Source organism: Solanum dulcamara, chromosome 12 (assembly GCF_947179165.1).
Source record: "Solanum dulcamara chromosome 12, daSolDulc1.2, whole genome shotgun sequence".
NCBI classification, from domain to species: Eukaryota; Viridiplantae; Streptophyta; class Magnoliopsida; order Solanales; family Solanaceae; genus Solanum; species Solanum dulcamara.
In genome coordinates, this window is record NC_077248.1 from 8,034,888 (window position 1) to 8,062,196 (window position 27,309).

General features: G+C 34.7%; 3 protein-coding genes across 3 annotated transcripts; all 3 read left to right on the forward strand.

Moving 5' to 3' along the window:
* The first annotated feature begins 497 nt into the window (after positions 1-497).
* LOC129875557 (uncharacterized) lies at positions 498-1,109 on the forward strand. Its single transcript, XM_055950865.1, has one exon. It carries the CDS (start codon positions 498-500, stop codon positions 1,107-1,109), a length of 612 nt encoding a protein of 203 aa, XP_055806840.1.
* Positions 1,110-9,630: 8,521 nt separating this feature from the next.
* Positions 9,631-10,833, forward strand: LOC129876666 (thiamine-repressible mitochondrial transport protein THI74-like). Its single transcript, XM_055952155.1, has one exon. It carries the CDS (start codon positions 9,631-9,633, stop codon positions 10,831-10,833), a length of 1,203 nt encoding a protein of 400 aa, XP_055808130.1.
* Positions 10,834-13,263: 2,430 nt separating this feature from the next.
* Positions 13,264-19,837, forward strand: LOC129876665 (polyadenylate-binding protein 7-like). Its single transcript, XM_055952154.1, has 10 exons — positions 13,264-13,459; positions 15,669-15,787; positions 15,886-16,079; positions 16,225-16,484; positions 16,576-16,682; positions 16,765-16,954; positions 17,829-18,118; positions 18,319-18,450; positions 18,997-19,200; positions 19,375-19,837. Exons 1-10 carry the CDS (start codon positions 13,264-13,266, stop codon positions 19,570-19,572), a joined length of 1,890 nt encoding a protein of 629 aa, XP_055808129.1. The 3' UTR covers positions 19,573-19,837.
* The last annotated feature ends 7,472 nt before the right edge of the window (positions 19,838-27,309 follow it).

Genomic DNA, 27,309 nt, shown 5'->3' on the forward strand with positions numbered 1-27,309 from the left:
AGTTATGAATCTTGTAAAAGAGGTGTAGTAGTGTCTTTATCTGTAAAAAATAAACAGGGTTTCATGGAATGTAGTAGGCCAGAATTGAACTCACCTTAGTATAGTCAATAGGAAAGATGTGACAATATGGTCACATCCAGGATCTTTAATTCCTATAGAAAGGAAATTACAGATAGTGTAGAGTATGCCTGTGATGCCCTAGAACTGTGGAAGAAATTAGAAGATAGATATGATCAGACAAATGGAGCAAAATTATATCAAATCCAAAAGGAAATTAATGATCTCAGTCAATGAGTACTTGATATTACAGTATACTATACTAGGATGAAGAAGTTGTGGGAAGAATTAAATAATCTGAGTGCAAAAGGCCAATATAATTATGCATGTACCGTGGAGAGAAGGAGAACATACACAAAGCTGAATAAGATAGAAGACTTATTCAGTTTCTCATGGGCTTAAACGAGGTCCATACTGTGATCAGAGAAAGCATACTAATGATGAGTCCTTTACCTTCCATGGCTCACACTTTTGCATTGCTAATTCAAGAGGAAAAACAAAGAGAGTTTAAACCAAACAATCAGATATTTACAAAAGCAAGCTCAATGAATTCTTCAATGAATCCTTCCATGATGAATGCAAGCTCTTCAGGATCATCAGGTGGAAAGTCATTCATGACAAACTACTCTCCCAATAATAATGCAAATGGGAGATCTAGACCATTCTGTGATCACTGTAGAAAGCTAGGCCACACCAAAGGCAAGTGTTTCAAGATACATGGTTATCCCCAAAAGAGAAGTCATGGCAATGCACAGAACCATAAAGGTCATAGTAACCAAAACAGATTCAATCATAATCAGAATCACCAAAACAGATACAATAATAATCAGAGTCAATACAACTCAAACTATAATCATAGGTATGCAAAATGGAAAGGAATAACAACAAATGCCTTTGAGATTGATACTGAATTAGGTATTGATGGACCTTCAAACAACTCAGTTCCCAACCTCTCAAAGAAGCAATATGGTCAACTACTCAATCTGCGACAGAGCTTCCAAATGAGCAAATGTTGCAGGAGAAAATGGCTAGAAATGGAAGCAATGATTTAGATGATGATGATTTCACCTGTGATAACGAAAATGTGGCCGAAAAGTCACCGGAATCATTGAAATCAACTGCAAAATGGGAGACCTTTTTTGGGTTTTCTTCTAGAAAAGTTTTTTTTTCTTTTTGGCAATAATTCTATTAATGAATTAATATTTCCATTTTGTTGGATGAATGAGGGGGGACCAAAGTTAATTTTTCTAGACTTGAGTGTGAGTGTTGCTACTTTGGGAAGTAAAAACGATGATGTCATAAATGATATCTATATACCTAATTTTTCAAGACTTGTGTCTTAATGTTACATTAAGAGTATAAAGTGTCTATTTTGCCAACTCTCCCCACTAGCTGGACTAATATGAGTTTGTATTGGGTGAAATATTTCCTATCAGTAACTTGTCAATTTTGGAGATTTGAATCCGAAAACTCTAACTAAAAATTAAGGACTTGAAATCTAAGCTGAAGACAGACAAAGCCGAAACTCTTTTTGTTAGAAATGTAAAAAGTAACTCTACTACCAGTAACATCCCCTTCCCCTCCTCCCACCATAATAGGAGTAGCAAGGCTTTGCCACTATCCTGTAATGATGCATATCAAGCTATCTTAATATATTACGCTCCTTCAGTACCAAAAAAAGAAGAAGATAATATTCGATAGGTCAAAATATACAATATCCAGTTGCTAAAAGTCTGATCCTCTTTTTGTCTGATAATTTAAATAGCTCTTAATGATGACTTCGCCGTATTGAATTACAATAAGTATTCTGAAATTTATTACTTAAGTCTCAGCGTTTTGTCTAATATTAGTGCCTGTCTGTCTCAAATGAAGTTTAATTTTACCAATCCAAAATAAAATTAGTCTTTTTGCAACTTAAAACATACTAAATAAATTCTCATATTGTTTACACCTAACCTAACTACTACTCAAAGTAAGAAAGGACTATCAGGTTAAATTTAAGTATGGGTGATAAATTGTGTCCTATATATGTGCAAATTAGAGGTACATGTAGCACCATCTCCTCTAAAAATAATAAATACAATATAATGTGCAAGTAGATATTGCCTACTTATGACGAAAGGTCATTTGATGACATATGAATGGCAGGCCCAACGAAGCATTCTGCCTTTAACAAATAAAGGTCCAATTGTGTCTGCCTAGTCTACAACTGAAATTTTGGATAAAAAATTGGAAAAACTAAGCTCATGTCCTATAAAAATAAAATAGTTACAGACAAATATTTTTTTATAATTTATACCTCTCAAAGCATGAGATTTACGACCAAGATACCGTCGCAGTATCATATACTAACATGGTATCATTGAGGCTGCTTCAGTCCTTAATGATACTATCACAATACATCTATATATTGCCGTGGTATCATTGATATCTAATTCAACCCTTCATCTACATCTCCATGAAACCATCATATACTGACATGGTATCATTAAGGATCGTTTCATACAAATTTTGAATGATACCATCATAGTATGTATATAATGTGATGGTATCATAAAGGTTTTCCTAAGTCATTCGATATTACATGAATGATACTACCACAGTATATTCATATATTAATCATAATATTAAAAATCCTTAATGAGGCACTTTTAAAATCCTCAATGATACTATAACAATATATTGATACCCTATCGGTATTATATAGGATTGAACTCTTTTTTTAAGAAATAAAAATAAAACAGTTAAGAGAAAATTATTAAAATCACAATCTTATTATTAAACTAATTAGTAAATATGTTCTTTGTGATACTCCGTCGGTATGTTGATAGCGTATTGGTATCATATAGGACTAAATTTAATCCTCTGTGATGCTCCATCAGTATATGATACCCTATCAGTATCATGTAGGGTGGGTGTTGACATCAGCATGATATCAGTGCGCAAATTTAAAAATAAGGAAAAAAGGTCAAATATGTCTTTGAACTTCGGTATATGTACTAATTTTGAGAGAGAGAAATTTAACCTTATTTGCTCCCTCATTTAAACAACTCAAACTAAAATAAAAGGTAAAACAATTTATTTATGATTGTTAGAAATATTATATGATGTTTTTTTTTAGTTTGACTTAATTTAATTATAACTTGAGATATTGAACTAATAACTTGACAATATGAAAAGAAGATTTAATGCATTCTTATATCATTATACAGAAAAATGACAACCTTTTATATTAAAAAGACTTTAAAATGGTATGTAACTCTATAAATGACAGTAGTGTTAAAAAGCAAGTTGGATTGAATGTCTACTTGCCTACTTGCATTTAATTTTTTTCATGTGGGGTCCACTAAAAGTGGGCAACTTGCCCACAATCACTTCTTATTCTCCTATAAATTCTTACCCTTGTACACAGAATTTGATACACCAACACGGAAGAATTTCTTTTCCTCGTCTGCTCTCCTTTTAATTCTCTTATCCTCTCCGTTTTGTTTGCTCAATTTAGTGTATTTTAGAACACGTTATCAGCACGAGGCTCCGGCTAATTTTTCAAGATAACAAAAGTGGTAAGAGTTTTATTTAATTTTATTTTTATAAAATGGCAAATATTTCCAAAATTGAATTTACTGCTCTTGATATTTTTGGAAAAGACTACTCCTCATGGGCACTAGATGCCGAAATTCATCTTGAATCGATGGGTCTGGCAGACACCATCAAAGATGATAACCAGGCATCTAGTCAAGACCGTGCAAAAGCTATGATTTTCCTCCGCCACCATCTTGATGAGGGTCTTAAATTACAATATCTTACATTAAAAGATCCCTTGAAATTGTAGAAAAATTTAAAAGAAAGGTATGACCACCTGAAGTTGGTCATGCTTCCACAAGCACGTCATGACTGGTTAAATCTGAGACTAATGGACTTTAAAAATATAACTGAATATAATTCTGCTTTATTTCGAATTATAGATCAGTTAACTTTATGCGGAGATGAAATCACGGAACAAGATAAACTTGAAAAAACATACTCCACATTTCCACCCGCGAATATGCTCCTGCAGCAGCAATATCGCGAAAAAGGCTTTACAAAATATTCTGAATTATTATCTCACTTACTTATTGCTGAACGCCATAATGAATTATTAATGAAAAATCATGATAGTCGGCCCGTTGGTTCTTTGCCACTCCCTGAAGTGAATCAGGCAAATTCTAACCAACGAGAAAGAGGCCATGGCCCCAGTCGTGGTCGTGGTCGTAGTCAAAGAAGAAATTTTAATCATGATGCTCGGCTGACACCGAGAAATAATCAGCAATATAAAAGGCAGGGTAAAAAGCCAGAAGCTTTACCGAAGAATAATTCAGAAACAATATGTCATAGATGTGGAGGTGTGGGGCACTGGTCGCGAATTTGCCGGTCATCAAAGCGCCTTGTTCAGCTATATCAGGCATCTCTGAAAAGGGCAAAAAATAATCCAGAGACAAATTTTATCTCTGAAGATAATATTGAGCCCATGCATTTGGATGTAGCTGGTTTCTTTAATTTTCCAGAAGTAAATATGAATGTTGATAAGCCCGATAATATTTAAATAATTCTCTTTGTTGTTGTATGTATTAAATATTATGTTTGTATTTTTCTAGATCCATGTAATAAAATAAAATTTTGTATAATAAATTATGTATTAATTATAATATTGACTTTCTTTCTTTGTGAAGAAAATATGGAAATGCCTCAAATCTTATTTGGATCAATGATAAATCACGAGGATATTTGTGTAATTGATAGTGGAACAACCCATGCTATATTTAAAGACGAGAAATATTTTTCCAATTTACTTAGAAGAAAAGCTAATGTTACTACAATTTCTGGTAATTCAAAAATGATAGAAGGCTCCGGAAGAGCTACTATAATTCTGCCTAAGGGAACAAAAATTGTTATAGAAGATGCACTATTTTCTTCTAAATCCCCAAGAAACTTGTTAAAATTAAAGATATCCGCAGAAATGGATATCATGTTGAGACAATAAATGAAATAAATATTGAATATCTTGGTATAACCAAGAGTGTCTCAGGCCAGAAATATATTTTGGAAAAATTACCAACTCTGTCATCTGGCCTATATTATGCAAAAATTAGTGCGATTGAAGCACATTTAATCATAAACCAAAAGTTTACTGATTTAAATACATTTGTGCTATGGCATGATCGAATAGGTCATCCTGGATCAATAATGATGAGACGAATTCTTGAAAATTCAAGTGGACATCCGTTAAAGAACCTGAAGATTCTTACAAATTATGAATTTTCATGTGCTGCTTGTTATCAAGGCAGATTAATTGCCAGCCCATCAATCCTGAAGGTTGACATTGAATCTCTTGGCTTTTTAGAGCATATAAATGGGGATATATGTGGACATACTCATCCACCTAGTGGATTGTTGAGATATTTTATGGTCCTAATAGATGCATCATCTAGATGGTCTCATGTGTGCCTTTTATCATCTCGCAACCCGGCATTTGCGAAGTCGTTGGCACAAATAATAAGATTAAGGACGCAGTTCCCAGATTATCCAATTAAAGCTATTCGCCTTGCTAATGCTGAAGGATTTACATTCCAAGCTTTTGATGAATATTGCTTATCAATTGGGATAAAAATTGAACATCCTGTTGCTCATGTTCATACTCAAAATGGCCTTGCAGAGTCATTTATAAAGCGCCTACAATTGATAGCAAGACCTCTACTAATGAAAACAAAATTGCCAATTACTGTTTGGGGTCATGCTATTTTACATGCAGCAGCACTTGTACGTCTCAGACCGACACATTATAATAAATACTCTCCGTCGCAATTAGTATTTGGTCATGAACCAAATATAGCTCATTTAAGAATTTTTGGTTGTGCGGTTTACGTGCCTGTAGCACCACCACAACATACAAAAATGGGCCCTCAACGAAGGTTAGGCATATATGTTGGGTTTGACTCACCCTCCATAATTCGATACCTTGAACCGTTAACAGGAGACTTATTCACTGCTCGATTTGCAGATTGTCGGTTTGATGAAACAATTTTCCCGCCATTAGGGGGAGAGAAAAAAGAACCCGAAAAAGAAAAAGAAATTGCGTGGAAAGTTTCATCACTATCACATTTTGATCCACGTACCCGCACATGTGAACAGGAGGTCCAGAAGATCATCCACTTGCAGAAAATAGCAAATCAAATGCCAGATGCATTTACTGATTTGAAACGGATAACTAAGTCACATATCCCTACAGTGAATGTACCTATCCGGATTGATGTCCCAAAAGGACCATTTACAAGTATCATAGCTTCTGAATCCCAAACACGCCAGAAGCGTGGTAGACCATTGGGTTCAAAGGATAAAAATCCTAGAAAGAGAAGCGTGAGAAATAATAAAGATGATACTAAAATAGAACCTCCTGAAGAAGGTCAAGATTTGAGTAATCCTGATATTCCTGAAGAAATCAGTGAACCCGAGACTCAAGTAAATGAAGAACTTTCAATAAATTCTTTCGGTGATGAGATAAATTTAGATTGATCTAAAATCACGGTTGATAATGTTTTTGCATATAATGTTGCACTTAATCTCATGCAAGATAGTGAAAGTCTTGAGCCTAAATCCGTCGACGTACATGTGATTGGCCAGAATGGCAAAAGGCAATTCAATCAGAATTAGACTCACTTGCTAAACGTGAGGTTTTTGAACCTGTAGTCCAAACCCCTGAAGGTGTAAAACCAGTTGGCTATAAATGGGTTTTTGTTAGAAAACGAAATGAGAGAAATGAAATTATAAGATATAAGGCACGCCTTGTTGCACAAGGATTCTCTCAAAGACCCGGAGTCAACTATGAATAAACATATTCACCTGTTATGGATGGAATAACATTTCGATATCTCATCAGTTTAGCTGTACATAAAAATCTTGAAATACACCTAATGAATGTGGTTACAGCTTACCTTTATGGTTCACTTGATAATGAAATTTACATGAAAATTCCAGAAGGATTAAAATTGCCTGAAGCATGTAAAAAGTCTCGGGAAGTATACTCAATGAAACTCCAAAGATCATTATATGGTCTGAAACAATCAGGGCGCATGTGGTATAATCGCCTAAGTGAGTATTTAATAAATGAAGGCTATATTAATGATGTTATTTGTCCATGTATTTTTATTAAGAAAACGGAATCAGAGTTTGTTATACTCGCCGTTTATGTTGATGACATAAATCTCATTGGAACCCCTGAAGAGGTCCAAAATGCAATTGAATATCTAAAGAAAGAATTTGAAATGAAAGACCTTGGAAAGATAAAACTTTGTCTAGGTCTGCAAATTGAACATTTAGCAGACGGAGTTTTTGTCCATCAATCTGCCTACACTGAGAAAATCTTAAAAAGATTTTACATGGATAAATCACATCTATTAAGTACTCCAATGGTTGTTCGATCACTTGAAGTGGAAAAAGATCAATTTCGACCTCCAGAAGAGGATGGAGAAATTCTTGGTCCTGAAGTACCATATCTCAGTGCTATTGGTGTACTTATGTATCTTGCTAACGCAACTAGACCTGACATAACATTTTCTGTTAATTTGTTAGCAAGGTATAGTTCATCCCCAACGCGAAGGCATTGGAACGGTATCAAACATATTTTGTGATACCTGAAGGGTACTATTGATATGGGTTTGTTTTATACTAACAAAGGTTGCGCAGACCTTATTGGTTATGCAGATGCAGATTATTTATCAGACCCACATAAAGCTCGATCTCAGACAGGTTATCTGTTTACACATGGAGGGACTGCTATATCATGGCGATCTACAAAACAGTCCATTGTTGCTACTTCTTCAAATCATGCTGAAATAATAGCAATTCATGAATCAAGTAGAGAATGTGTGTGGTTGAGATCGATGATACAGTTCATCAAAGAAAGATGTGGTCTAGAAAATAATGTTAAAATACCCACAATTATATTCGAAGACAATGCCGCGTGCATAGCTCAATTGAAAGGTGGCTTCATAAAAGGAGACAGAACGAAACACATTTCACCAAAATTATTCTTCACACATGATCTTCAGAAGAATGGTGAAATTGATGTACAACAAGTTCGTTCAAGTGATAATCTTGCAGATTTATTCACAAAGGCATTACCAACATCAACTTTTGAGAAGCTAAGGCATAAGGTTGGAATGCGCCGTCTCCAAAATATCAAATGAAGCTTTCATCAGGGGGAGTAAATACGCGTTGCACTCTTTTTTCCTTAACCAAGGTTTTGTCCCACTGGGTTTTCGTGGTATGGTTTTTAATGAGGCAGCAATTAAGACGTATTACCAGATGTGTGTACTCTTTTTCCCACTGAATTTTTCGTAGTAAGGTTTTAACGAGGCACCTTACACGTGGACATCCAAGGGGGAGTGTTAAAAAGCAAGTTGGATTGAATGTCCACTTGCCTACTTGCATTTAATTTTCTTCATGTGGGGCCCACTAAAAGTGGGCAACTTGCCCACAATCACTTCTTATTCTCCTATAAATTCTTACCCTTGTACACAGAATTTGATACACCAACACGGAAGAATTTCTTTTCCTCGTCTGCTCTCCTTTTAATTCTCTTATCCTCTCCGTTTTGTTTGCTCAATTTAGTGTATTTTACAATAAGTAGAACTTTGTTTGATATTTTAGAAGTTTAAAATTAAACTACGTAAAGTTTATCATCTATCATTAAGTTTATTGAGAACAAGAACCAATGTATTGTATTGCAAAATATGATTGACATTTTATTAATTTGAATGAACTTTTTTCAAGTTATGTAATAAGATATTTTTTTTACCTACACAGCTATAAGCTAAATACATGCATGAATGAGAAGTTATATAATAAAAATAATTCTTTTTGAAGCCTTTAACTTTCGGGGGTCTAAAGTAGATGCTAACCTTAATTTTTGATCCGATCCTAACAAAGAACAAAAAAAAAACTTTTATTTTGTTTAAAAATTGAACATACATTTTAATACTATTTATAATATTATCAAACTAAATAACATTTAATAAGAAATAATTTATACATTAATTTTTTTAATACTATCAAGTATTATATTATAATTTTTATATATTATTAATCCCTTCGTAAATTATTTATAAACAAAATTATGTCGAAACAAAAAAAATACACAATCAAGAATGTTACGTTTTATGGCTTATTTACCGTTCTCACAATTAAAAAAATAAACCCAATGATAGGATGGGAGAAGGATAGTTTGTTGGCAGTATCCGTTGTAAGGGGCGGGGCTTATGCTTAAGTTTCTGGTTTTGCAAAAAAAATTGCTTATTGAATGAAATGGCCCTTTCGAAGCATGTGCTCCAAATTTCCCATGCGCGTCTCCCGGAAGGAGACTTCTAATATCTGCAATCTGCAGATTCCACGACGTGTTGGATCACTTTTCTTTTTTTGGATTTCTTTGAGCAATCAAAACAAATAATCTGCAAAATGTTTGGAGATATGCATACTATAGGAGCATAGCTGTATTGATCGATGAGCGGCTAGAGAGCATTCATTTTTTTTTTATAAGGAATGAAAGATCAATCTTGGAGATGGCTTTTGGGTTTGGTTTATATAATTACTGTTGCCTCTATATGGATTGCTGCTAGTTTTGTCGTTCAGTCCGTTGTCGATGCCGGTGTTTCACCTTTTCTTGTTACATACCTCTGTAATTCTTTGTTCATAGTGTATATTCCCCTTGTCGAAATTGTACGTTATATAGAGGATAAATATGGAAGCTTGTTATTTTGGCGAAATAAGAAAAATATCACTTTGCAAGATTCAGGTGAATCAGAGGAGGCTATTCTTCTTGATGAGAAACCTGAGACAAGTAAATTGGTTGTTGCTGATGGGGATTCTGTATTAAAGAAGCGAATTTTTTATCAAAATGTTGATATAGGTCTGGATGCAAAAGGGCGTTGGACACGCTCTAGAGTAGCAAAAGTTAGCTTGTTAATATGCCCTATTTGGTTTCTAGCACAACTTACATTTAATCTATCACTCAAATATACAACTGTTACCTCAAACACCATCTTAAGCAGTTCCTCCAGCTTGTTTACTTTTCTGGTGTCTCTTGTATTCTTGGGAGAAGTTTTCACATGGGTGAAGTTGTTCAGTGTTCTACTTTGTATGGGAGGTACAATCATTGTCAGCTTGGGTGACTCAAAATCAGGATCTAGCAAAGTTGCTTCAAACCCCGTTCTTGGAGACATTCTTTCACTCGTCTCAGCTGCTATGTATGCCGTTTATATAACCCTCATTCGTAAAAAGTTACATGATGATGATGGAAAAAGTGGTCATGCCAGTATGGCACAGTTTCTTGGATATTTGGGTTTATTCAACATGCTCATATTCTTACCCATACCTCTTGTACTCAACTTTGCTAACCTTGAGCCATTTAACACACTCACTTGGAAGCAACTTGGCCTGATAGTTGGTAAAGGTATGTTTGATAATGTGCTGAGCGATTTACTTTGGGCTAAGGCTATTCTCTTGACCTCCACAACAGTAGCTACAGCAGGACTGACCATTCAGGTTCCGCTAGCTGCAATCGTGGATTCACTGACAGGAAATGCACCCCCCATCATGGATTATATTGGAGCTGCAGCTGTCATGGTTGGTTTTGCAGGCATTAACATCCCTTCAGATTCATGTTCAGTACCAGAAGAAGCAAGCATTGAACTAGAAAATGGAAAAATTCAGTCCACAGAACCAGATCACCCATCACCCAGGTAGATTAAAGAGCTCTTTTGCTCCAAGGTGCCACTAGTTCACGGTGTATCTTATGTTAATCTTACTCGTTGTATTCTTCTCCGACCATGTTATGACACCCACAATGTTAGATCAAATGTGTAAAAGACTTTACATTGAAAAAAAAAAAAGAAGACCCTTTCTTTTCCCTTTGAGTTTTTGAGGTTTGAAGCAGTATTTTTAGGGATAATTTGTAGGGTCCAAATTCTCAAGCCTTTTCACAACCTCAACTTACCCTACTTTTCTCTTACCCCTCACGTGTCTATTGTTTATTCAGCTATGCGTAACGCTCACGCGATAAGCTTATCTTGAATACAGTATTTAATATGCGTATTTGTTTTATCTTATTTTTTCTTCTACCCATCTAACTTAACAAAGTCAAATTTGCATTATAATGCAAGAGGAAAGAAACAATTAAGTAGTCTTGCCTTGACTGATAATGGGATTACATAATAAATTCAAATATATCTTGAAAAACTAATATCTTCAATTTAATAAATAACTCATATATACTAGTGAACAAAGTATTAACAAAATAAGGCAAAGTCAAGATTTAAAGTCTATAAATTTGATAATTTAATATTTTATTTAACTTATAGGGTTCTGAATTAAAGTATAGCTTTTATTGATAGTAAAAAGATAATTTGTATAATACTCCTATAAAGGTTTAATTAAAAAAAAAAACACAAATATAAAAGTATAAATTTTGCAATGATAAACATATTTTGCAAAATTATTTTTTATTACTTCTGTCCCAACCTAGGTGGCATAATTTAAGCCTTAAAAATTAAACTTTTAAATATTAAATTTTGATCATAATCTTGACATAGAATTATTAAAAAAAATAGAAACTACATAAAAAGCATTATAAATCACTATAATTGACAATTTAAAATATTGAAAGGGCGTATAAAAATATTATGCAAAAACAATTTTGTTTAGCTCTCAAAATCTGAAAAAATGTCTCGTAAATTCAGAGGAGGGAGTACAAGATAATAAATTATTCATGCAGTAAGTAAAGCATCCCGTGAAATTAACTTGTTCATCGCATAATTAGTTTGTATGATTAAATTTGTTTACAGTAAAAATATGATGCTCATATAGGTAACCGCTCATGCTGAAGTAACGATATGTTGAAAAACTAGGTTACATACAAATAATTAATTTGAAATTATACATAGGCACGTGTTTGCGATAAAATTTTTCAAAAATATACGACTAAATTGCTATATAATTATTCAAAATTTTTAATTACCATAATAATAATAAATTCTCAAATTATTTAATCACCAACTTACTACTCCATAATAATTTCTCATATATATAATCCATCTATATATTTTTGTTAGTTATTTCTGAATTTTAAGTACCATATAATATAAATAAGTTAGGGAAACATAATTATTTCAACCTTATATCCAATTGATTCTTTTCGTAATTATAAAAAATGTAAAACAATAACGTTAGTACAAATAACACATAATATTTGCAATTATTAACTAACACTCTTATTATTATTTTTTTAGTTTGTTTTTTTTAAAAAAATAGTATTTTTTTTCTTTTTGACAACTTTTAATTTTAATTTTCCACGTGACATGTAATTCTATATATTTTTAGTTTAAGGTCGCACGATTCAAAAGATTTATTTATTTCTTAAACTTCATGTCATGTTAAATCAAATAAATAAATTAAATAAACTTCATGTCAAGTCATCATATAAATAAATTAAATAAATTTCGTGTTAAGTTAAAATCAGATAAACATATTAAAATAGAAGAAGTAACAAACAAGATTACATTTATCAAATATATGCAATATTAATTTTTATAACAAACTAAAATGACCTCAAGTAAGAGAGCAAGTTAGATGAATTAAGAGGAAGAGAAATTTAATAATAATAAATATAAATGAGACTAGAATTAATTTTGCTCAAATCTACAGAATTAGTTGGGGAAGATCAGTAAGCGCGCCATTTAAGAGCGTATTGACACGTGCCTTCTTCTAGTTCTAAGGTGTGTTTGGTAGAATTTCCTGAAAGGGAAATTTCCATGCAAAATCCCCTCAATAACCTCACTCTCCTCTTCACATTTGAGTTCATTATCAGAGTCTAAATACTCAGTTTTTTTCCTTTTTGCTCTCAAAGTAACAAAATTTCTTTTCCTTCTCCTCCCCTTAAATTCCCCAAATTTCCCATAATTGCCCCTATTAATTCCCTTCTGATCCCAGAACTAAAACGCATTCCTTTATAAACGAACGCCACTTCTCTCTCTTTCTCACTCACTCTCTCCTTTTGTTTAATTTCTCTCCATTTAGTAGCAAAGAAAAAGCACCAATTCTGAAACGAAACGCTTCTTTCTCACTCTCTCTCTCTATATATACAGATTTTCAGCATTTTGAATTTTGAGTCCGGGGTCAATGGCGGTTCCTCCGACTGTCCTTGCAACGCCATCATCATTGTACGTTGGTGATCTTCACCACGACGTTTCCGATGGACAACTTTTTGATTTCTTTTCGGAGTTCAAAAGCATTGCTTCGGTCCGCGTCTGCCGTGATTCATCTACTGGGCGTTCTCTCTGCTACGGCTACGTGAACTTTGTTTCTCCTCAGGATGGTATATCTCATTCTGTCTCTCTCTCTCTATATGTGTCTATTTTGTGTAATTTTTTTTCTACATGTATCTGCATTGATTGCTAGGGTCTGTGGTTGTACATGTCTTGTTTAGAACGATAAAAATGCTGTTTCGATCGTATGATCGGTGTCCGAATTCGTTTGATTTTGATTTGCATGTTGAATTTTGATCAGGATTTCGTGTTGAATTCATTCATGATTGATGAATCGGTAATTGAATAGACACTGATATACAAGTTCTGTGTCATGATTGATCCATAACTGAGTGGACTCTGATATACAAGTTTTGTGTCATGATTGATCAATCTATAACTGAATGGACTCTGATATACAAGTTTTATGTCATGATTGATTAATCATAACTGAATGGACTCTGATATACATGTTTTGTGTCATGATTGATAAATCAATGACTGAATGGACTCTGATATACATATTTTGTATATACAAGTTTTGTGTCATGATTGATTAATTGATAACTGAATGGACTCTGATATACATGTTTTGTGTCGTGATTGATAAATCAATAACTGAATGGACTCTGATATACATGTTTTGTGTCGTGATTGATAAATCGAGAACTGAATGGACTCTGATATACATGTTTTGTGTCATGATTGATCAATCTGTATCTGAATGGACTCTGATATACATGTTTTATGTCATGATTGATAAATCGATGACTGAATGGACTCTGATATACAAGTTTTGTGTCATGATTAATCAATCCATAACTGAATGGACTCTGATATACATGTTTTATGTCATGATTGATAAATCGATGACTGAATGGATTCTGATATACAAGTTTTGTGTCATGATTGATCAATCCATAACTGAATGGACTCTGATATACAAGTTTTGTGACGTGATTGATTAATCGATAACTGAATGGACTCTGATATACATGTTTTATGTCATGATTGATAAATCGATGACTGAATGGACTCTGATATACAAGTTTTGTGTCATGATTGATCAATCCATAACTGAATGGACTCTGATATACATGTTTTGTGTCGTGATTGATCAATCTGTAACTGAATGGACTCTGATATTCATGTTTTGTGTCATTATTAATCAATCAATAACTAAATGGACCCTAATATACAAGTTTTGTGATTTTGCGAGTGTGTTTACGGACAACTCACAAGCTCAAGGTTTTAGTCTATTTGTTGAATCAGAAATTGAGTGAATTTATTCTGCGCATTCATGGTGATGTTTTGGCTGTTGTTTAAATGGATCAATAGAATAATCAGATTGATGAGAGTGAGAAAAAGATAGACATTGGTTGGTTGAATTTGATTTTTTTTTTAAAAAAAAGATTTCCGATTTACTCAGGCATGATGTTAATTTTAATGTACTAGTATATGAGTATTATCTTCTGATAGGAGAAATATATGATATTAAATCTCGAGGATTTGACTATTTTTATTTGTGTGATTTTTCTGTTGCTAGTCATCTGATTTGATCTGTCACTGATGGTGGCTGTTATATGCTAGTTGGTGCTCTGTGAGATGAAGGGTATATAGTTGTATATCTTGAGATTTTATCAGTTATAACCGGAAGTTTACTGTTTTTTTGTGGTATGAGTCGTCTGAGTAGTTCTCATTACAAGTTATATCCTTTTAGGATTAACATTTAATGATCCCTTTTAGACCCCTGATGATTTCACTGGTTGGATGATCTTAGTGATTCCAAATCTAGGTCTTGTTAATAATTTTTGCTTAATTTTATTGTCGTCTAGTTGCTTTGTCCTTTTGGAAAGTTGAGATACTGTATCAATGCAAACTTCATCAACTGTTGTTTAGTTGCTTTTATTGGTTAACAACTCGTATCATTCATGAAATGTTGTGGATAAGCTAATGTGATCTGACCTGTGATTTTGTAGTCGAAGCATGAGCTAACCTTTTCTGATTGTGTTCAATGTGTTATTAAGTTTTTTCACCAACTGCTGATTACCATTTTTGTTTTTTCATGCCATGTGATATCCGCTGAGGGAGTTCATTGTGCTTAGAATTTATAACATCTATTTATTGGACCAACAAGACTTGAGGGGCAATGATAATGCCCTTCAATTGTTTTTGTCGTGTATGAACTTTTGTCGTATATGATTGACCTTTTCTGGAAATACTATGTGGCTTGATTTTTGACTTGGAAAACTTCTGTTTTTTTCTGAAAACTATGAGCAGCTATACGCGCTATTGAGGTGAAAAATAACTCCATCCTCAATGGGAAAGTTATAAGGGTTAGTTGGTCTCTACGTGACCCTGATGCAAGACGGAGTGGAAAAGGAAACGTTTTCATCAAGGTATCAGTAAGCTTTGACTGAGTGAATAGTATTCAATTGATTTGAGATCTTACCAGGTTCTCTATTCTGATTTGTATATCCAAATTGTAATTTTACAGAACATAAGTGATAACATTGACAACGCGAAGCTTCAAGAAATGTTTCAAAAGTTTGGAAATATCTTATCTTGTAAAATTGTCACTTCTGAGGAAGGAAAGAGCAAAGGCTACGGCTTTGTTCAGTTTGGGTCAGAGGAGTCTGCAGATGCTGCTATTGAGAAGCTTAATGGGACCATGGCTGGAGACAAGAAGATGTATGAGCATTTCCATACCCATGCAATCATCTAGCTTTCCATACTGCAATTATGATGACCTTAGATGAATCAGTTGTTTTCTTTGTTTACATGCTTTTGATCTTAGTCTATTTATTTATGATATCTTGCAACATTTATGACATAGGTATGTTGCTAAGTTTGTCAAAAAGGCTGACCGGGTTTTGCCCAATCCTGATGCTAAGTATACAAATCTGTACTTCAAGAACCTGGACCTTGACATCTCAGAGGAACATCTTAGAGAAAAGTTTTCTGGCTTTGGGAAGATTCTTAGCTTGGTCATTGCAAAAGATGAGAGTGGAGCTTCAAAGGGTTTTGGATTTGTGAACTTTGATGATCCTGGTGATGCTAGAAAAGCTATGGAAGTTATGAATGGATCACCCGTTGGTAAGTCCTGGCTTTGTGATGTTGTATTCTTAAATGTGATTTCAGCCATGCCATTTGTAATTTTATGTGGTGACATATTATCATTAAGTAGGATCCAAGAACTTGTATGTAGCTAGAGCACAAAAGAAAGCAGAGCGCGAACAACTTCTGAAGCGCCTCTTTGAAGAGAGAAGGAGAGAACAAATTATGAAATACCAGGTACTCATTCTCATTTCCTTATAACAAAAAGAGAATTAATTATTTATGATCTATTTATGAACATACTTGATTATCATGTCAGGGTTCAAATGTGTATGTCAAGAATATTGATGATGATGTCTCTGAGAATGAGCTGCATTCATTGTTTAGCCAATGTGGCACAATTACTTCTGCGAAAGTTATGCAAGATGAGAAAGGTGTGAGTAAGGGTTTTGGATTTGTATGCTTCTCCACAGTAGAGGAGGCCTATAACGCCGTGAATACTTTTTATGGTGAGTCATATATTTTTTAATATGCTCCAGATCATAGTGAATAACTAGGCACTGACTCATTTCTCACAAGGTAGCATGCACCATAAATTCTGATGCCATATGCTTCAATCTTTTAGTTCTTCCCTTGATCTTTTTGAGCACCACAAAACCGGGTTAGAGGATTTATGTGGAGCATTTACATGATTTCACTGTAAGAAAGGTATAAGTTGTTTGATCAAGGTTTAAAGTACTAGTCTAGTCTTTCATTTTCCCTTTTTGATTCTACTTTATGCCTTCATACTAGAAGGTTAACCTTTGATGAAGCACATGGACGTTATTATATGTGCCAACATTTACATGGCAATCTCGCTCTCTATTCATTTACTAATTAATTTGGCTGAAACTTCTTTCCAGTGTGTTTCCTAGTTGAAGTTTTGGAAACTTTTGACTAGAAAAACTAAACAAGGAAGACAAGCCATCTTTGGTTTTACAAGAAGCCTAAATATATTCCAGGCATTTTGCAAGTAATTAGACAAATAGATAATCAGGCCAACTCTGTGTACACTATGGTCAAGTATATGTTTATGTGCTTATATCACCCATGCTTGCATGTACGTTGTCACCCAATAACGGTGCTTCAGTTTTGGAAATTCTATTTTCTCGCATGTTTCCTCTTTCGTATTCTTCACCTACTCTTCATAGTATGGACAGTTCCCGTTCTTGAATGATTTCCATGCCATATGATTAATTAGATGTCTTGATCTTTTAGCATCCAATTCGTCATTAAGTGATTACACTGTATGATATGCTGGTGTTGTACTATGCCCTCAAAATTCCCTATAGTTGAGATACAGGTCCTGTTATATGAGCTTTATTTTTGTGAGATGTTTCACAGGATATATGCTGCACCGAAAGCCGTTATATGTGGCTATTGCTCAAAGGAAAGAGGAAAGACAGGCCCAGCTACAGCTACAGCATGCACAACGAATTGCAGGGCTAACAGGAGCTTCAGCTATGTTTCCTGGCACATATCCTCCTATTTACTATCCAGGCCACAGCGTTGTTCCTCAGGTACCTACACGGCCTGGGATGATGTATCAGGCTCTTGGTATGAGGCCAGGTTGGGGTACTAATGGGTTCACAAACACCACCAGACCTAGCTTTCAACCTTCTCAGGTTCCATTGGTTAGTCCCTTTAAAGAGTCAAAGCACTTGGCATCTATACTTTCTCCACTTTTTGGAGTTCTTTTTATGGTCGATTGTGTTCAGAATTGAATGCACAAATCTTGTTTCTTGTAGAAGCAGTACAGACATGTTAAACTTAGTTGACATGCTATTGTTTAGATTTGTGGGAAGGAGGTTACAGCTTGCATCTTATTTTTCAGGTTCCTAATACTTATCGACCATATCGGCAGAACAGGGGAAGGATGAATGGACATATGCCAGCTTCAAACATGACCAATGTGCAGCAATCAGGTCAATCAGTGGTGTCATCGAATGAAGCTAGCAATTCTCAGGTGGTTCAACCTCCTTACCTATTTTACATAAATTGAAATCTTGATGTCCAAATGTTAATGAAATGGTTGTACAACTGAGCTTTTCAAAAGTTCCATCATAGAATGCTTAGGTTTGAAAACTGGTTTAGCTTCAAAAGTTTGACATTTGGGGCTTCCATGAATTATGAGCTTAAGTTTAGGTGGAAAGGGATTAGTCATCTACATGAGATAGCCGCCTGTTAAAATCTTCCATTCTGGATTGGAATTCTTTAGCCTATTAAATTGATACTTATATTTCCCTTTATAGTCACTTAAAAAAACTGAGTACTATATTTAAAAAGATAAGAGCTATATCGCCCCTTAAAATTTTGGAGAAGAACTTTGTTTTAAACTTAAAGTGACTTATATGTTCACTTCATTTAGTTCTGTACATTAATAAGCTACAAACTCCTACTATTATTGAATGGCTCAACCTAGCAATAATTATTCGAAAAAATTCGTAAATTATTTGCTTGATTGGTGGCCTAAGTATCACTAAATACTCCCAAAATATTTCCATGCTTGCAGCGTGCTGGGACGGTCAAATATGTGCGCAATGGTCGGACTCGTGACATGAACAAAGGACCTTTCATATCAGATGCTGGTTCCATTGCAGGTGGATCAGTTTCCAATGGATCTGAAATGCTGAGTACCTTGCTTGCTTCTGCTAATCCTGAGCAGCAGAAACAGATACTTGGAGAGCACCTTTATCCTCTTGTCAGTAAACATAAGGTGATTTTCTTTCTTGCTAATTCTTTTAACCGGAACCGAAAGGTTGGTGATCTGTCAAGAAACTCTTTGAAGCTGTGTAATCTTATACTCTTGTTTCTTACTTACAACTAGTCATAACCTCAGTTAGTGGTTAGCAAAGTCATCTTAATAACTAATGTTACATTCTTTCTGCAGCCTGAGCTTGCTTCAAAGATAACTGGAATGCTCTTGGAGATGGATAATGCTGAACTACTGTTATTATTGGAGTCTCCAGAATCTCTGGAAACCAAGGTGGAGGAAGCTTTTGAGGTGCTCAAGCTCTCTAAGGCCAAAGTTTCTAGCCAAGAGTCACTTCACCCAAGTTTTCTTTCTGCAGAAGTTGCAGTCAACTGAGCGATGCTGCTGCTGACATATTTATCTTTAGCAAAGATAGAAGTTTATGGAGGGGGTGTAGTAATTAAGGTTAGGTAGTAGAGTAAGCAAGGGTTGTCATACCATCTGGTGGCAACCCTAGACGTACTCCTTGTCTGCATGGAGTCCATATTTCTGCTTTGTCACAATCTAGACTGTCTCTATTTATCTTCATTATGAGGGATTTACTAGAGTCTATATATTATAGACAGCTTAATTTAATGCAGACTTTTTAAAAAAGTTTATGATGAAGGGTTTCTTCTTTTAAATTTGTCTTAAATATCTTCTCTAGATGAATTTCTGTGCATGCAGCCATGTATACTTTGTCAAGTGAACAATCATATTTTCATGGTAGAAGCACTGGAATCTGGTGGGAGTAATCTTACTACTTCATGTTCAACAGAAGTCTAAAATTGCTCACTGCCTACCTAAAAGGGCTGTGATGCCTAAAAGGGCTATATTGATGCCTACGGGGCCAGATTGTTGCCAGTACATTTCTTTTGTACTGGCATTCCTATTGTCTCGGGGACGATGCATTCATGCTGGAGGTTGTACAGTTAGTGCTACAAATCCAACATCTCGAATTTGAGATGACATTAAAAACATGTTCTTGAAAGTTACTTATTTTCTATCATAATTTCCTTACTTTGCTTTAACAAATATTGAACAAAAACGCAAGCTTAGTTATTTATGGGAAGGGTGTGGATTAGATGGATATTTATTAATGACTATAGATTTGCATTAATTCATCAAGTGACCTCCCCCGCCCCCATTTGGTTGAAAATTAGTTCTTTCTTTAGTGAGGACTTCTCATTTTTATTAGTCTAGTTTTTTTTTTTTTTTTTTTTGCATGAACTGAATTAAGGTTTTTTCCCTTGTCCTAACCTAGTTTTATTTTCAAAAACATGGACGCCTATAGATTTCATGAATATAGATGCCATATGGAAGATATGCATTATCAACTTGAAACTAAAAAAGAAAAAATCTAAAATGTTTACGTTTAGTTTTAACGTATCTAACCGAACAAACATAAATCAGTTACATATATAGTAGAATACAACGTTGTAAAAAACAAAAGTTGTGACACTAGACCCAGCATATAAAGCCTCAACAAGACCTAAAGATGTTTAGGTCAACTTTCAATATGGATATTTAAGGGTGTATTGATAAGGAGGAAATATTTTTCGGAAAATTTATAATTTTTCTATGTTTGGTTGATTAAAATAGGAGGTTATTGAGAACATGAATTATAGTGGGAGGTTTGTAGGTAGTTGAGTGTTGTATCGCTTATTATTCCATACTAGTAGTCATAGTATTTCTCATAGAGTTTCTTGTCCTTCGATGTATGTTATTACCTGTTGTACTCATGCATCATATTATTTTTGGTGTAGTTCTGCTTCTTTTTCTCAAATGCTTTGATATGATCTCTATAGTAGTTTGTCACGACTTTTTCACTCTTTTTTTTCGACCTACTTTGACATTTTTCCTTGAATCGAGAGTATATCGGAAATAGTCTATCTACCTCTCAAGGTTGGGGTAAGGTATGCGTACACTCTATCTTCTCTAGACCTCATTTGCAAGATTATACTTGGTATGTAGTTGTTGTTGATTGGTTAAAAAAATTTAAAAAATATTCGCTAAAAAAATAAGTTTCTTAAAAATGAAAAAAATGAACTCTAGTAAAAAAAAAAAAAACAAATTCCACAAATAACATTCTAAAAATATTAATATACCCTTCTCACCCTCCAACACCTCTTATCTTCACTATTGTAACCAACAAAGTGATCACTTAGGTAAACAGAAAGCTTATATTCCGTTATATCTATTTATTAATTTGCTGCAATATAGAGGGGTGAGGCGGGCAAGACGTAAGCCTCGAGATATGCCCTTTTTAATAAAATAGTATAACAATACAAAAATGTATAAGGTACTTTAAAAGTTAAAAAAAATTAAGAAACTAATTTTAAAAAATATCTAGCATATTTTTACAAGTATAAACAGTAATAGTGTTAAAGTTAGGGTAAACAACATAAATTCCACTAGTTTAGTACCTAATTAGTTTTCTTTTCTTTCTTTTAATTTGCATAATTACGGATCGTACCATATTTTTCACCTCGAATACATGTAGTATCTGAGATATGTAATAGGCTGAAACATAACATTAAATCTAACTAATTAAGGGATGTAACTAAAAGTCATAAACTTTTTACAGGCTAGCGTAGTAAAAAATAATAATCAAAACAATCAAAATCCTTCCATTTTTTGGGAGATTCAACAAACTTTACACTTCTTCTCAATATATTTTTCTTCAACAATTTTTGAGCTTCAACGATGGCCAATATTATTATTTGGTTGAAACATTTCGTATTGTGGATTTCTGGTGATATTTATGATGGATATAAAATTGATGGAATCATTATCAAGAATAGTGCTACTTGCAAGAAAGTCAGAAAAAACGGAAAAGGAGGAAGAAAAAAAGAAAAGGTAGAGGAAGAAAAAGCAGCAACAAAAAGAAAAAGTAGAGGAAGAAAAAGGTACAACTTTTTCTTTTAACGCGTATATGCGTTTGACAGAAATGCACCGCGTAAATTGTTATGCGTTTTTGCTTCTATAAATAGAGGGTATCTTGCCCTCATTTAATTCATCCCAGAAAGAGAGAGTAAGAATACAAAGAGAGTTATACACCAAGATAAATATTTTAGTCTTGAGTGTCCTATTTAGTAGTTGTTCCTTTTACAAGAGGGAAGTGTTAGTTGTTGTTTTCTCCTTGTATTTGAGAGCAGTATACTCCATATTTTAATAGTGAGATCCTTCTCCCCCCCCCCCCCCCCCCCGTGATTTTTCCCCTCTATCTGTTTGAGAGGTTTCCACATAAAATTCTCGTATCCAATTTATTTTCATATTTATTGTCATATCAAACTTTAGTTGTGGTGCTTCCTCCCCCCAACAGTGGTATCAGAGTCCTCGATTATTCTGTCTGTTTTATGCGAAGGTACTATCTATAAATAGTAACTTTTTCTGAATAGTAAATTTGGGTGACGGTATATTTTATCACGATTGTTCGCAAAAATATTCAGAAATAATCTAGAAGGGTGTGAAGCAAATAACAATGTCGAGTACAACAAAGTTTGACGTTGAAAAATTCAATGAGACTAATTTCTCATTGTGAAAAATAAAAATAAAAGCGATATTTAGAAGAGACAATTGCTTAGCTACAATTGAAGGCAGACCCACAGACGTTGTTGATGACAGCAAGTGGAATGACATAGACAACAACGCAGTTGTTGATCTACACTTGGCACTAGCTAATCAAGTGTTGTCTAGTGTGGCTGAAAAGCGGACGACGAAGGAAATATGAGATACTCTTACAAGGTTGTAAGAGGCCAAGTCTTTGCATAATAAAATCTTCTTAAAAAGAAGATTGTATACTCTTCGAATGGCAGAGTCCATGCCAGTTACTGAACACATCAATACTTTGAATACTCTGTTTTCGCAACTTACAACAATGGGTTGCAAAATAGAGGGGACTGAACGTGCGGAGCTTCTACTTCAAAGTCTACCTGACTCGTATGATCAACTCATCATCAACCTGACGAACAATACATATAATCTAGTTTTCGATGAAATTGCAGCCACTGTCTTAGAAGAAAAAAATCGGCGCAAAAATAAGGAAAACAGACAAGCAAGTTCGCAGCAAGCTGAAACTTTGATGATGGTGAGAGGAAGACCAACAGAACGTGGCACAATCATGGTAGATCTCAATCAAGAAGTAAGAAGAATATCAAGTGCTACAACTGTGGCAAGAAAGGGAACTTCAAGAAAGATTATCGGTTCAAAAAGAAGAGTGAACACCCTGAGTCATCAAATGCTCAAGGGAATGTTGGATGTACCTCGGATGATGGCCATATTTTATGTAGTGAAGCAATATCAAATAATGAAGGCAGAAAATGTTTCACTGATGTCTCGATCATGGACACAGGAGCAACATGGTACATGACTTCCCGGAGAGAATGGTTCCATCAATATAATCCTATCTCATGAGGGTCTGTGTTTATGGGAGACGATCATGCTTTGGATGTTATTGGTATTGGGTCCATCAAAATAAAAATATATGATGGCACGATACGCACCATCCAGGAGGTACAACATATAAAAGACTTGAGAAAGAATCTATTGTCTTTGGTACAATTAGATGATAATGAATGTTTATATAAGACTCATGGTGGAGTCATGAAAATATCCAAAGGAGCGCTTATAGTGATGGAAGCGGAAAAATTTACTGAAAATCTATATGTGCTTAAATGTGAAACACACCAAGAAGGAGAAGCATCAACCACGTCAGCAAGTTCATTTGAAGAATCAACGATGATATGGCATCGTAAACTATGCCATATATCAGAACGAGGTTTGAAGATTCTTGTTGAGCAAAAGCTTCTTCCAGGACTCAAAAAGGCTTCACTACCCTTTTGTGAGTATTGTGTTACCAACAAGAAAAATAGACTGAAGTTTAGCAGTTCCTCTGCTAAAAGCAAGGAAATACTAGATTTGGTCCACTCTGATGTCTGGCAAGCACCGCTGGAGTCCCTAGGAGGAGCGAAATATTTTGTGTCATTTATCGAAAATTACTCCAGGAGAAGTTGGGTGTATCCAATCAAGAGAAAGACAAATGTTTCTCCAGTTTTCAAAGAGTTCAAAGCGCGGGTGAAACTTGAATTTGAAAAAAAGATCAAGTGTTTGAGGACAGATAATGGAGGAGAATACACTTGTGATGAATTTGATAGCTTCTGTAAATAAGAAGATATTAAAAGACAGTTCACGGTGGCATATACTCCACAACAAAATGGAGTAGCAGAGCGGATGAACAGAATCTTGTTAGAACGGACAAGAGCTATGTTGGTAACTGCAAGGTTGAAAAAACAATTCTGGACAGAAGCAGTCAAAACCGCATGTTATGTGATCAATCGGTCACCATCAATCGCAATTAATCTGAAAACGCCAATAGAGATGTGGACAGGAAAACCAGCTGATTATTCTCGCTTACGTATATTCGGAAGTCCTGCTTATGTTATGTACAACACTCAAGAAAAATCGAAGTTGGATCCAAAATTCAGGGAATGCATTTTCTTAAGGTATGCTGATGGAGTCAAGGGGTATCGCTTGTGGGATCCCACTGCCAGCAATGTTGTTATCAGCAGGGATGTTGTATTTCTTGAAAACAAGATACAAGTAAAAGAAGGTAGCACTTTAAAAGAAAAATTAGAGACTACTACAGTTGAAGTTGAAGAAATAAAAGAAGTTCCAGTTTCTTCTGAAGCATCACCAGAGCACGAAGACAAGAGTAAGCTGAGATCGAAACTCCAGAAGTTTGATGGTCAACTAGGGAGAGAAGAGAACCAGCTTGGCATTCAGATTATTCTATGGAGAGTAATATTGCATACTGTCTACTAACAGAAGATGGAGAGCCTTCAACTTTTCACGAGGCTATGAAAGGCCAAGAATCATCTTTGTGGGTGGCAACAATGCAAGAAGAAATTGAAGCTCTTCATAAAAATAAAACATGGGATCTTGTTCAATTACCACAAGGAAGGAAGGCCATTGGAAATAAATGGGTCTACAAGATCAAACGCAATGACAATGATCAAGTGGAGAAGTATCATGCAAGATTGGTTGTGAAAGGATTCACTCAGAAAGAAGGTATAGACTTCAATGAGATATTTTCACTTGTGGTTCGACTCACAATAATTCGATAGTCCTGGCGATGTGTGCTACATTTGACTTGTACTTGGAGAAGTTAGATGTCAAAACTGCATTTCTTCATGGAGAACTTGAATAAGAAATTTATATGCTCCAACCAGAAGGTTTTGAAGAACAGGGAAAAAGAACTTGGTTTGCAGGTTGAACAAATCTCTATACGGTCTCAAACAGGCGCCGAGATGTTGGTATAAGAGATTTGATTCCTTCATTATAAGTATTGGATACAACAGACATAGTTCAGATCCTTGTGTTTATTACAAGAGATTTGGTGATGACAATTTTTTTATTTTGCTGTTATATGTTGACGACATGTTGGTAGCAGGTCCCAACAAAGATCGTCTCACAAATTTAAAGGCACAGTTAGCTAGGGAGTTTGAAATGAAGGACTTGGGACCAGCAAACAAGATTCTAGGGATGCAAAATTCACCGAGACAAAAATAATAGAAAGATTTGGCTTTCTCAAAAGAACTACTTGAAGAAAATCTTGAGACGCTTCAAGATGCAAGACTGTAAGTCAATTTCTACCCCACTTCCTATTAATTTCAAGTTATCCTCAAGTATGTGTCCTAGCAATAAAGCAGAGAGGATGGAGATGTCTCGAGTACTGTATGCATCAGTAATGGGAAGTTTAATGTTCGCCATGGTATGTACAAGATCTGACATTGCACAAGCAGTGGGAGTGGTTAGTCGATACATGGCTAATCCTGGTAGAGAGCATTGGAACACTATTAAGAGGATCCTGAGATACATCAAGGGTACCTCAGATGTTGTAATGTGTTATGGAGGATCATACTTTACTGTTAAAGGTTATGTTGATTCAGATTATGCAGGTGATCTTGATAAAAGCAAGTCCATCACAAGTTATGTATTTACTCTTGCTGGAGGAGCTGTAAGCTGGGTTTCAAAGTGCAATCTATCGTGGCTATATCTACGATGAAAGAAGATTATGTAGCAGCTACACAAGCTAGCAAAGAGGCAATATGGATGCAGATGTTACTGGAGGAACTCAAGCACAAACAAGAGAATGTTGCTCTATTTTGTGACAGTCAGAGCGCTTTGTATCTTGCCAAAAATCCGGCATTTCATTCAAGGACAAAGCACATATGAGTTCAGTATCACTTTGTTCGTGAGAAGGTGGAAGAAGGCAGTGTGGATATTCATAAAATTCACACTAATGACAACCTAGCAGATATGTTTACAAAGCCGATCAACAGTAACAAGTTCATATGGTGTCGATCTTCTATTGGCCTAGCAGAAATGTAACATTGCAGTAATTTGGGTAGAAATGATGGTGTGAAGACTTAATTGATTCACAATTAAATTTTCAAGTGGGAGAATGCAAGAAAGTCAGAAAAAACGGAAAAGGAGGAAGAAAAAAAGGAAAAGTAGAGAAAGAAAAAGCAACAACTTTTCCTTTTAACGCGTATACGCATTTGACAGAAATGCACCGTGTAAATTGTTACGCATTTTTGCTCCTATAAATAGAGGGTCTCTTGCCCTCATTTAATTCATCCCAGAAAGAGAGAGTAAGAATACAAAGAGAGTTATACACCAAGATAAATATTTTAGTCTTGAGTGTCCTCTTTAGTAGTTGTTCCTTTGATGGACCTTGTTGCTTGGGCTATTCTGCAAGCCATGGTGGTTGTTGATGTACGAATACGTGGGAGGGGAAGGAAAAAATATGTGGAAGGAAATTAGGAGAGAGAATGAGGTGCTTTGGAGTGAAGGAGTAAATTAGGGAGATGAACGTGAGATTGATGAGTGAGAGTAAGTTTATATGGACTAAAAGCGTGATTTTCTGGGATAGATTACTGTGTGAGTCTAGGCTATTTTTTAGGGAGTGATGTATTTCCATTAATATATATAGTATGAATGTATGTCTATTTAGATAGTTTACGTTATCCTGAGATACAAATCAACTTTATTGTCTTTAACTTTCAAACATTTGAAAAATCATAATTTCTA

Excerpts from the sequence above, each read along its gene's own strand:
- LOC129875557 (XM_055950865.1), top strand. The coding sequence starts at position 498 with ATGAGTCCTTTACCTTCCATGGCTCACACTTTTGCATTGCTAATTCAA.
- LOC129876666 (XM_055952155.1), top strand. The coding sequence starts at position 9,631 with ATGAAAGATCAATCTTGGAGATGGCTTTTGGGTTTGGTTTATATAATT.
- LOC129876665 (XM_055952154.1), top strand. The coding sequence starts at position 13,264 with ATGGCGGTTCCTCCGACTGTCCTTGCAACGCCATCATCATTGTACGTT. Across the intron at positions 13,460-15,668 it reads CTTTGTTTCTCCTCAGGATG|CTATACGCGCTATTGAGGTG; the intron begins GTATATCTCATT and ends AACTATGAGCAG. Across the intron at positions 16,080-16,224 it reads ATGGCTGGAGACAAGAAGAT|GTATGTTGCTAAGTTTGTCA; the intron begins GTATGAGCATTT and ends TTTATGACATAG.